The sequence below is a fragment of the Typopeltis vanoorti genome, chromosome 9 (assembly GCF_054136105.1).
Source record: "Typopeltis vanoorti isolate ZY-2024b chromosome 9, IOZ_Tvanoo_1.0, whole genome shotgun sequence".
NCBI lineage: Eukaryota > Metazoa > Arthropoda > Arachnida > Uropygi > Thelyphonidae > Typopeltis > Typopeltis vanoorti.
Window position 1 is genome coordinate 141,437,330 of NC_143557.1, and position 12,929 is coordinate 141,450,258.

Here is a 12,929-nt window from a genome sequence, read left to right on the forward strand (position 1 = left end):
ATAACTAGGTCATTGAACTGCAAATTATTCAATTTGCAGTTCAATTGAACTGCAAATAATATTCAGTCAAAAACACATACTTGATCTCACTTTAAATTATACGACAAATAAATAATGGAATGTGTATTGAGATAATGATATCCTTTCTTTTAGTGTTGCACAGTGATCAGCATTCATTTTAGAAATTATGGACTTTACAACCATGTTATAAATAACTTTTAATTTCCCGACGTTTCAACCTTCATATTAAAATCATCATCTGGAGTATATATAAGGACAAGCTGAGTTACATTACACACAGTAATCTAGAGAAACAATGATTTGATCACCGGCTATTCTACTGGCATTACCTCGAGTGAAAAAATAAATAAAATAAAAAAATTGCAAATTAATTAATTATTTAGAAACTACATCAAGCTAAATTCTATTTAAGATAACATGAGAGAAACATTCTTTCTTATGGATAATCTTCTTTCAGTAACAATGGTGTCCTATTTTTAACATTACAATTGTTATTTTAGATTTAGGATTCTGGATTATCTATAGTCCTGTTTATGCTTGGGATTTTTAGACCATCATTGTTGTTCAGATTGGGGTGGTTGATAATAATCTCACATGCTTCCTTAAATTTCCGTTCATACCATGTTTTGGTGTGATGTAAACAACTGGTGCTTTTCCAGTCAAATCTATGTAAAGTGTTCAGGGCATGATTGGAAAGGCCAGCTTCACCATAGTTATTGTATTTAATGTGTCGTTTATGTTCCTTTTGTCTGATCGGAATTGTGTGTCCTGTTTCCCCTATATATGGTATCTTACAGGTGCAATAAATACGGTATACTCCAGGGTGGGCCAGCGGAGGGAGTGGGTCTTTGGATGAGTTGAGTAAGCTTTTTAATTTTGCAGGAGGTTTAAAGGTGGCTTTGAGGTTGTATTTTTGTAGTATTCTGTTTATTTTATCTGATATCTCTTTAATGTAAGGCGTGGTTATAATTTTATTTAGTCCAGTTTATCTTTGTTTTTTATTGAGGTCTTGTAGAGAATTTTGTTAATAGTGTTTTGGCTGTAACCATTTTTTAGGAAAGTATTGCTGATAACTTTAAATTCGTCTTTTAGAGCTTGTTCACTGGAGCAGATTTTCAAAGCCCTGTTTTTTAGATTTTTACTGACACCTAGATAATGATACTTTTAAAAAATGGGTTTAACACATCCTAAAAGAAATTAGAATTTATTTGCAACTGCTGTATATTTTGCTCACTGTAACATGAGCATCATTCAGGGAGAGAGTTACAGCTCCTTGTTATTTACAACAATTTAAGAATTAAATAAAACAAATCACTGTATTATCTAATGAGCGCTTTCCAAACAGTTGGTTGTGCCCCCTTGGGGGGGGGGCATGAAATAATGAAAAGAAATTTAAAATCTTTTAAGGCTAAGTAGATTTTTTTTATCTTAAAAGAAACTTATTTAATTTTTATTATTTCTTTTTTGTTATTTTTTATATTTTAATGGAAAAAAAATCACACATTGGTGCTGGTTCACAAATTTTGCTTCCTGCATATTTTGGGGCTGAATGAATATTAGTAAATATATGCTTATTCATATAAATTTCATTTCAAAACAGAAATCCTAGAATTGCAGTTTCAAATATTTCACCTGATATTGGTATAGCAGTATTGAAACACATCCATCACATTAAATTGGTATTAAACTTCTTTTATGTTTTTAATTCTTTCTTTATTACTAATCGTTTTACGTTTCATGTGCTTGTACTGCATATGTACAATAACTATATCTATTTATATAAAAATATAAGATAATGTGCCATGTATGATGCTAAAAATGTAATATTTGCATTTGATTTTTGCAATATTCGCTGTGTATGTTTTGTATTGAATATAAATACAAATATTATAATAATATATGTCTATATATTAAGATTTTTTTCGAGGGGGCTGTGAAATATTTTAATTTTTCCAAAGGGGGCCTAACATCCAGAAGTTTGGGAAGCACTGATCTAATGGATATAAAGAAATTGTCATCCAGAAAATAATTGATAATTATCATTCTTCAACCAGGCTACAATCCAATGTAGATTATTGATTTTGAGCAGGAATTTGCTAAGATTGGAACAGTTTTTTTTGTTTCTCTTTTTAACAGTATTTATTAGAAACAGCCTTCATGGCTTATTCTTATTGACACTATCTTCCTCTCCCTCTTTTCAAACCCAGTTTGGAAATAGGCAAGTTTGAATCCTCTCTATGACCTTTATAATGACTTTTCAATAAGAAATAAGTTTGCCACTTTCATACAGGGGTTGCAGGATTTTTCCCATGTCAAAAACTCAGGTTTTTCATCCAGAAGTTTATAAGAAGCCAGAATTACTTGGCTATGACTGCAATTGAGCTAACATGTAAGTGTAAGATATTTGTTAGGAGGTGAAAGTTTTTATTCTGATTTTAAACTCTCCTGGCGTGTTATCTGCTTCTGCGGCTCTGTTCTAATCTAATATATATATACCTATTTTTAAAAATTACATTTATTAAATATTTACTCAATGTGAATTTCGAATATCATTAGAATTCAGTTATTTGCTATACCTATTTACAATGAGTAACATATATTATTACCTAGATCATGAGAATTAGCTGTCGTCTCAAGTGTCTGTTATATGTATTTATGATTAGGACCCCAGCGTAGAGGAAGAGGTCAACGTGGACGTCAGAATTTTTCTGGTCGAACAAAGGATGTTCTTCAGTTTGAAGGTGAATATGATTTTGAACAGGCAAATGCAGAATTTCAGGAACTTGAAGGGAAGCTTGCCAAAATAAAAATTGGTAAGTTTTTAATCATTGTTTAAACCATAAATTCACTAGACCATTTTAATTGCAGCAATAATCATTATTAGACATCACAGTCAAAAACAATCTAATATATATTAATTTTCAGTCATATAACACCAATGCAAAAATTTTATATCCAGGAAATGGAGGATATATATATATATATTATTTTATTTTATATATATTTTTTTTATATTTAACTTGTTAAAATATACATTAGACGATAGGTAACAAGGACTATTTACATATTATAAGGATATATATTACAGAGAAAGAAACATTTTCCTTTCGGGTATACAATAGAGAATGCAATAAATGAATTCAAAATTTACAGTTCAGTTTCAGTCTGAGTTATCTTTCAGATGAAGCGTATTGTCATCGTCAATCCAGAAGAGGGTACCAGTTGGATTCCACTCCTCTATGAATTTCGCGACAGTTCTTGTTTCTTTGAAGTACTCAAGTTTCAATAAAAGCTTGCTTTTTAGTTTCCGACAGGATATACATGCAGTTTCAGTGATGGATGGATGCTGGTTATTTCTTGTCTGTTTTAGGTAGAATCTATACATGATGGCCTTAGCACAGATGAAGAGGAAATTGCATGTTCTGTGTGGACTAAATTCCAGTAGTCTTCTTGGCTGTGTGCGTAGTTACAGGTGCTAGAGACGGTATTCGGGGCATAGGTGATTATCACTTTGTTTGCGGGACAGGTTAGATATGTGTGTTCCAAGGTGCCTGAAACTTCGCAGAATAGACACAGATCCGTTTCTCTTAGCTGAAATTTGTAGAGCTTTGAAGGAGTTGGCAAGATGTTATGCCATAGTCTCCACTGTATTTCGGAATCTGGTTTGGCACACTTTGATTTATATGGCAGATCCCACTGAAAGCTGGGTGGCATATGCAGCCTTGTAGATGAGAGGATTAGGGATGAATATAAGAAGGGCGAGGTTGGAGACACTGACATGAGGAAGTGGTATATTTTCTTGTAGTTGGAGAGAAGAATTGGAAGTGAGGCTTCAGATTGTACAAGATGAAATATCGGCCCTGAGCAGTTTCTAGACGGAATATGGATTTCCTGAGGTGTAGCGATATCTGAATAGGCTTTTATAATGGATGCTTGCAGCAGTTGATATTGCTTTTCAGTTTTTGGGTTCTTCATTGGTAGGCTTGTGAATGCTTTCCACTTTAGGGTCTGGGTTAGGAGGTCCCCTATGACTCTTATTCCTGCCCAGTTCCATGTAGGGAAAAGAAAGGGCTGGCCAGTTGTGAGACTTGCTATGTTTCTGTTCGAAAACAGTGGTTCTGATAGTACAGCTGACTCTGTTGATCTAGTCAGTGTGTGATGAAGTCCTGTGTTTTTTCCACCGCTGTAGAGCATCTTTGTAAAAATGAGGTAGTTTAGGAGGAGATAGTACAAGACTGGCAATTCGGAGGATTGTGGAAAGTGTAAGTTCTCTGGTGGATGATTTCGTGATGTAATCGAAGGTGGCTTGCAGAGTTGAGGGTGTGTTGTCCAGTGAGTTTTGTTCCAGAGGAAACGTTTGATTTCCTTTTGAATGTGGTAGAGAAATTCTTCAGGAGGTGTGAATACTTTGAGGGTATGCCATAACACAGTCGCAGCCATCTGGTTAACTATTAGTACTCTTCCTCTAAGTGAAGACATGGAACAAACGCTGTTCTATTTACCTAGCACCTGTTTAAAATGGTTGTGCAGCTGTGTCCAGTTCAGTGTATTATATATTTTGGTGTTGCCAAGGAGCACACCTAAGTATCTTTGTTCTTCGCTTGACCAGGTACACTCAATCGGATAATCATTTCTAGACTTCCATCTGCCTGACCACAAGCCCGTGGTTTTTACAGAATTTAATTTGGCTCCTGAGGCTTGTGCATATAGTCTGTGTGCTTCCTCGGTTACTGTCATTTCCTCTTCATTTTGGACCATTATAGTGACATCATCGGCATATGCCGAAAGGGTAATTTTTTTATGTGGCTCTATTATGCTGGTTCGTTTGGAGATGATGGTTTCGTGTACTCTTTTTAAGAAGGGTTCTATATCTAGTGTGTATAACTGTCTAGAGAGAGGACATCCTTGCTTCATCCCTCGAGAGTATGATAAAGTGCAAGTAAGACTGTTATTAATTTTTTTAAACAGAAGTGTGCATCTCTGTAAAGCAATTGCACTGTTTCAATGATGAGAGAACCATAGCTAAATGCCTTTAGAACTTCATAAAGGTACTCGTGCTGTACCCTGTCGAAAGCCTTCTCCTGATCAAGGCTGACGAGTGCTAGGTTTTCGTGTTGGCTGTTTGCGATGTGGATGAGATCTCTTATTAAATGGAGGTTATCATGTATTGATCTTCCTGGGACAGAATACTTTTGATGTTGGCCAATAACTTCAGGCAGTGTTGACTTTATTCGGTTTGCTATAACTTTGGAAATGATTTTGCAATCGGTATTAATTAGGGAGATTGGACGCCAGTTTCGGATATCCATGTGGTCTCCCTTCTTTGGTATCAGTTGTGCTTCTGAGGTCGTGGCGGATTGTGGGAGGCCATTGATGTAGGCTTCTTGCAGTGTTTTGAGGAGAAGTGGTCCGAGTTGATTCCAGAAAACTTGGAAAAACTCGGATGTGAGACCATCAATGCCAGGAGATGTGTTCTTTGGCAAAGATGTGCATGCGGTTTTCAGTTCATCTAGCATGATTTTGTTTTCTAAGTGGTTCCGATCTGTTGCAGAGATTTTTTTTTGTTTCTTCCAGTATTTCGTGAATGGCATGATGCGATGTTCCTGCAGTGCTGTATGCATTTTTGTAGTATTGTAGGATTTCAGAGATGATTTTACTTGGATCTTCTGTGATGCTGTCATCTTGAAGTCTGATAGCAGAGATGGAGTTAGCTGCCTGTCATTTTTTTTCCAAAGAGGAAAAATATTTTGTGGGGGCATCTTGAAAGATTTATTTGTGTATGCTGCGATCTAAGTAGGGCACCTTTTGCCAATAATTCTGCCTGTCTTTGCATGGCTTGGAAGGCAGAATGATATTCAGGGCTTTCTTCTGGGCGATACTTGAGCTGTTCTTCAAGTTGTCGGATTCTAATGTTCCTCTGTTGATTTTTCTGGTGACTGTAGATCTGCGTGAAGGATTTTATTCGTGATTTTAGGTGGGGCCACCATGTTTTCATTGGTTCTGTATCCACTTTCGAGTGAGTGAGGTTGGTTATTAAAGCCTGATTGTTTATTATATAAGGTGGATCATTCAGAAGAGTATTGTTAAAGATCCTGATTTGGATGCTTCCAAAGATAATGAAAGTTGCAGCTTGACGAAGCAATGATCTGAAATGTAGGAAGGGGTGTGTGAGATGTTTCTAACTAGAGGCAAGCTGTGTTTGGAAAAGTAGTATCTGTCCAGTCGTGCTTGGTAGAGTGGCCTATTTGTCGCTGTGATTGCTGACCTCCATGTGTAGGATTTCTTATTTGGATGTTGATGCCGAAAGACGGCGAGTTCATTATCGTTTACCAGTGTTTGAAGTTTGTTTATTAATTGGCTACGATGTTCAGCACACTGAAGTCTGTCTTTTTCTTGGTCAAGAGTGCAATTAAAGTCTCCAGCTATTATAATATGTTCTTGATCTATACTAGAAAGATGGTTTGAACGAAATCCAGGATTTGTGATGCCAGAGCATCCTGCTGTGGTATGTAGATGTTGAACACATTTAGGGTATTATGGTTGGGTGCTATTATGTGAGCATAAAAGGCATATCCTGGTATATCAGCAATCACTTTCAGTTTGTAGGGAGATCTATGATGTACACCTAAGCTAACTCCTGCTCCATGATGTTGTTGGGTGGCAGAGTGCTGTAAGTCATAAGGCCACTCTGCCCATCTTCTGGATAAATTGGATGAGGAGTTGATGTTTGTTTCTTGCAGAAGTATTAGGTCTATTTGATATTTTTGTACCTGGTCAAGGACTATTCTGTTACATAGAGCAGATATATATAGATAGATAGATATGGATATATAGAACACACCATTCATCCACCCTCAAATATAATGGATGTATAGTTGCTGAATTCAAAGCACTTGCAGATACTTTAGGAGAAAATTTTACTAGAATCTCAACAACAACAGCTAACTTCACATATGCTAGAGTTGTACAATCAGTCAGTTATTAAAGAGGAACTGAAAAAGGCACTTTTATTTTTTCATGTCAATGCTGTAAGGCCTGATGACATTTATTATGAGATGATGAAACATCTCCCACCATCTTCAACAGATCTCCTCTTATTATACAACAGAATTCTTCCTATGAGGAACAGTTTCGCGATTCATAGCATAAAACAGTTATCATTGCCTTCCGAAGCCAGGAAAAGATCTCAACTATCAGAGTCTGATTAATGCCAGACTTGGGTGAATATTTAGAAAGCAGTGATCTTTTCACTGCTTTCTAATAGCACATAATGTTGCTTTCATAAGCTGTGATCAACTTTGGGCCACTTAGTCCATTTAGAAACATCTATCAGAGATGTATTCCTGAAGAAAGGTCTCTCCCCCACTCTTGGTTACAAAGTAAATTATACTTCATCATCATCATCATCAACAAATTCCTGCCATTATTATACTTAAGTTATACTTAAGTTATACTTAAATTATACTTAAGAAATTATATTCTTATTCAGTGGCAGCTCATGACTTGAAATCGTGGGGCTGCTGCAACTTTCAAAATATACATACACATTGTAAGTACAATGTATACTTGTTTGGATAAAATATCAAAATTATGGTAAAATTTTTTTAAAAAATTAAACATGAAAAAATATTGTTTATTATCTATAAAATTATACAGTTTAGTATAATTCAAATTTACTTAAAAATAAAATCCATTATCATTACCCCAATAATGTTCTAAAATAAAAACTATAACAAATGTTATGTCTTTAATTGTAATGTCCAAATATTTAAAGAGACAGAGTAAACACGACAAGCACTACGAACACTACTACTGGCACAAACTGCATATAAACAACAGTGGAACTGCGCAATGGACGGTGCTGCATTACGCTAATAGCTCGTATCTCACTATGATGTGCATATGCTTGTGTGCGTAGCAAATACTAGCAATATGACACTGTGGTAAACACAGTGCTGCTAACGTCCTTCACCCTCCTAAGTGCTACAAGATGAATTTTTATATTTTTTATAAAAAATAAGAGAATTGTACAAAATAGTAGAATTGAATATTACAAGCAAATATAAATAAATTAATAAATATATTTATATATCAAACAAAATTGGGGGTTCTGCAGTGCATGAGCCACCCCTGTTCTTATTTAATCCTTTATGCAAGTATAAGCAACAAAGTTTGCATGTGCAGTATTTCACGTACAGACTTTGTTTGCTTACACAGAAAGGATTAAACAAGAATGCAATTTCTAGGCAATTATAATTTATCATGCCTTCCTGAAATGTGAACATCTGGTTCCTTTTTTTTTTTTTTTTTTTTTTTTTTTTTATGTGGATAAAGCTGTATCCTATGAGAAATGGCAACCTCCTGTTTAAAAATTAAAAAGAAATGTGCAATGCATCTGTTCTTATATAACAAACAAAAAAGAGGGAATAAAAGTTTTAAAATTAGTTCACTGTTCTTCACTTCACCATCTATATAACCTATTTTGTCCCCCCCCCCCCCCACACACACACACACCAACAGTATAGCATTATAAAAATCCTGGTCAGCAGGACAAAATTCATTGGCTCTGATGACAGTGCACTCACTTCTACTCTTCTTCTTCTTCTGCAGCTTCTCCCACTTAAGTGGGGTCACTGTTTCTTATGAGTCTCCTCCACACCTTCCTGTCTTGGGCTGTCACCACATCCAAGTTCTTCATCTTCAAGTCCTCTTCTACCAGCTCCCTCCATCTCTTCTTTGGCCGCCCACGCTTCCGCCTTCCTTGCACATCCATCTGTATGACCCTTCTTCCCACATATTCGTCCTCCCTCCTCATCACATGACCAAACCATCTCAACCTTGCCTCCTGTATTTTCGCTCCTAAGTTCGTAACTTTCACTGTTCCCCTGACATAGTCATTTCTCAGATGATCCTTTCTGGTCACACCGCACATCCACCTAAGCATTCTCATCTCTGCTACTTCCATCCTGCTAATGTTATTTTTCCTCAGGGCCACAGTTTCTATAGCATATGTCATAGCTGGCCTCACTACTGTCCTATAAATTTTGCCTTTCAGATTGATCGGCACCCTCTTATCACATAACACTCCAGCCATCTCCCTCCAGTTCCTCCAACCTGCTTGTATCCTGCATCCCACTTCCTTCTCACCTCCTCCATCTTCTTCCACTGTCGAACCTAAGTATCTAAAGTCTCTCACCTTCCTGATGACATTTCCTTCCAGCTCCAGGTCTGACTCCTGGCCACCGCCCACAGCGCAACACATATACTCTGTCTTACTTCTGCTCAGTCTCATACCTCTCTCTTCCAGTACTTTTCTCCATCTTTCCAGTTTAGTTTCCGCTTCTTCTCTTGAATCTACACACAGCAAGATGTCATCTGCATACAACATTGTCCAAGGTGCATCTTCTCTCACCTCCTCTGTTACCACCTCCATCACAATATTAAACAGAAACGGACTTAATGCTGACCCTTGATGCAAGCCAACTGTTACTTGAAAACTTTCTGTCTGTCCCAAACAGGTCCGAACACTTGTCTTCACATTTCTGTACATTTCCTGCACCAACCTGACATATTTCTCCGGCACCTTCTTCCCCCTCAGACACCTCCAGACTTCTTGCCTTGGCACTCTATCGTATGCTTTCTCCAGATCAATAAATACCAGATGTAGCTCCCTTTGTTTCTCTCGATATTTTTCCATCATCTGTCGTAACCCAAAGATAGCATCTGTTGTTGATCTACCAGGCATGAAGCCAAATTGTTCCTTTGCAATCTCCACCTCCTCCCTCAATCTACCATCAAGAACCCTTTCTAGGATCTTCATTGTGTGGGACATCAACTTTATTCCTCTGTAATTTTTACAGTCTTGTGCATCCCCTTTACCCTTGTAGATGGGAACAAGAGTACTCTCCCTCCATTCCTCGGGTATATTTTCCTGTTGGCAAACTTTCATGAACAGGTCCCACAGCAGGTCAATTCCCTCTTCCCCCAGTGCCTTCCATGCCTCCACTGGAATTCTGTCGGGGCCCACTGCTTTTCCATTCCTCATCCTCTTCATGGCCTCCGTCACTTCCATTCTACTGATGTTCTGCACCATCCCCTCAGAAGGCTGCCCATCTCCTCTGTGAGTCCTTACATTTTCTTACTCTTCCTTCAGCATCTTTGATCTGCCTCACATGTAAGATGTCCTTAGCTGCTTTATTTCTACATTTCGCTAGTTGGTAAATTTTTCTCTGACCTTCCTTTGTTTCTAATTGATCATACAGATCTTGATATGCCATGGCCTTCGCCTGTGCCACAACTCTCTTGGCTTCTTGCTTTCTCTCTTTGTACACCTCTCTGTCCTCTTCCACTCTTGACTCATCCCACTTCTGCTTTGCCTTCCTCTTAGCTGTCAGTGCCACTTGTACATCATTATTCCACCACCAACCCTCCTTCTGCTCTCTAATCTTTCCAGATGTCTCACCAAGCACCTCGATTGCACAGCTCAGAATTACTTTTGAATTATGTTTCCACCAATGTTGTACACTTTCCAGTCCATCTGAAATCCTCTCTAACACTCTTTTAGTAGAAGTAGAATTTAGTAGAAGTGCACTCACTTCTACTAAATTAAATTAAATACACAATTCCTTTTTGGTCAATGGCTACAACCTTCACTAGATTTTTTATAATAATAAAAAAAAAACCTGCATGCCCCCCCCCTCCCAAGATTACAATAAATCTAATGCCATCCCATATATCTGTGGCCCCCTCAGGTCAAGGTCATCTTCAAACTACCAAGAAATTAACAGCCATCATTTGTCCTCTTAAATCCCCAGATTTACCTGGGATTTGCCAGGTATGTCAGCTGTAACTTTTCATACTGCGGCCAAACAAGCAGAACAGCTAACATGGATCTCAGAACACCAAGACCAGTTCTGCTTCTGTGGCTGCTCAGGATTAGCAGACTGTGTTCTGGATGCTTGCCACAGGTTTCATTAGAAAAGGCCACCTTACCAAATCAGATATTATGAGAAACTATGAATCTGACTATGCCCAATCTATCTAAACCTCAGAAAATGCTGTTGTATTAAAACTGCCACTCATCTGAGAATGTATTGGTGTAATATCAAACCAAGGTTTGATATTACACCAAGTGTGGTCGGCATTCATAAAAAATCTAACTTCCTCAGATCTCGGACATAACACACACGAAGCACAGAACGTGGTAACAAATAATGATGTTCCAACAAACATTCAGTAACGAATGTTTAAATTTTTTCGATGTTACAGTTGGAAACATCTAATAGACTATGAATTTTATCTTTGTTGGTTGTGTTTAACTTTTTTATACACTAATACCCTGATGATGCAAGTCATATGACTTACGAAACTTGTTGGGTTTTCACCTATCCTGTTCGTATTTAATAAATATGTGGTCTCAATACCAGAATCTATCTCTCGAACTACTGACACCAGATTTAACATTAAACTATATTCCTGTACTTCCTTCAATTCTAACTGCTGACTTATAACTGAAATAAAGTCTATGTTGGCTTGATATAATGCTCCATTGGCACCATACAACTGTAGCTTTTTGAATATCTTTTCTCTTGGCACCTTGTCATATGCCTTTTTCAGATCTACAAAACTTCAATACAGATCTTTGTTATATTCCCGTCATTTCTCAACTATTTGTCGTGAAGTGAAAATCTGATCCTGACAGCCTCTATTTGGCCTGAATCCAGCTTGTTCTTCACCAAGCTTATTTTCCACAATCCTTCTCAAGTATACTTACATAAATCTTACCAGGAACACTCAGCAGGAAAATACCTCTGTAATTCTCACATTCAGTTTTATTTCTCTTTTTATAGATTGTTACTGTGAGAGCTCTACTCCAGTCATCTGGAATTTGATCCTATGATCAAGCCTTCTGAATTATGCAGTGCAACCAGCGTAAAACTTTTTTCTATCTCCATATCTGAGCATTTCTGGTCGAATGTCATCTGCTCCAGCTACCTTTCCACATTTCAGGTTTTTGATGGCGTTTTCTACTTCAAGTATGGATGTGTATTCCCGTCCACCTTCCTTTTGGAAGTTTTCTACCACCATGCTGACACTGCTTGTTTCATTTTAGCAATCTCTCACAGTAATTACTCCAAACATCTAGACTATCTTTATCTTCAGTTTTCGTGTCACCTTTATCATCTCTGATTCCTTTTTCAGTACTCTTTCCTCCATTTCTGGGATTTTTCAATAGCCTCCCCAGAATATTTTGCCACCTTCCTGATATTTTCTATGTTCTTACCAAAGTCTTCCCATTACTTTTTAGCTAGTTTTATACAGTGCTTCGCTTTCTTACATTTTTCTCTGTATTCTCTAAGAGCACAAGCTGATTTACTTTCCAGGCACTTTCATTATGCTTTCTTCTTCTTTTCTCTGACTGCTTCTTTAACTTCCTGAGTCCACCATCGAGTTCTGATTTTTCTCTCCTTACAGACAACACCCCACCACATGCCTTTTTGACTGAATCAGGCAATTTTTTATTCAGACTATGTCATTGAATCTCCAAGGTCTCTGAGTTCGTTCTTGTGCATTGCTTTTAAATGGTCTCTGTTGAAATAAATGTGATATGCTGCATCATTGTATGAGAGACAGTCAAACTTTGGGTCCTTTAAGAGCATATAAGTTCACTTGATTCTTTAAAAGTGAACAGTAGGAGAATGTCTACCAGATAAGGCATTGAGTATGGATGACTAGGCCTTATTTAGATGACAACCGGTTATGAACTTTCAAAGAATCCAGTGAAGTTACATGCCTTCAAGGTACCCTTAATAGAGACCAAGGCCTTATTTTAATTGATATTTAGATGTCTCCCATACAAACATGCAGTGATTCAAATCTTTACTACACTAGCATCCATCTACAAGATA

At 37.2% G+C, this 12,929-nt stretch overlaps 1 protein-coding gene across 2 annotated transcripts in view; it reads left to right on the forward strand.

Moving 5' to 3' along the window:
• Positions 1 to 12,929, forward strand: part of tral (LSM14 family protein trailer hitch) — a 210,000-nt gene that overhangs the window by 144,275 nt on the left and 52,796 nt on the right. For both annotated transcript variants that reach the window (XM_090398355.1, XM_090398356.1), the window contains exon 5: positions 2,685 to 2,834. In XM_090398355.1, the coding sequence (XP_090254481.1) occupies positions 2,685 to 2,834 (150 nt within the window). The remainder of the gene's footprint in view (positions 1 to 2,684; positions 2,835 to 12,929) is intronic.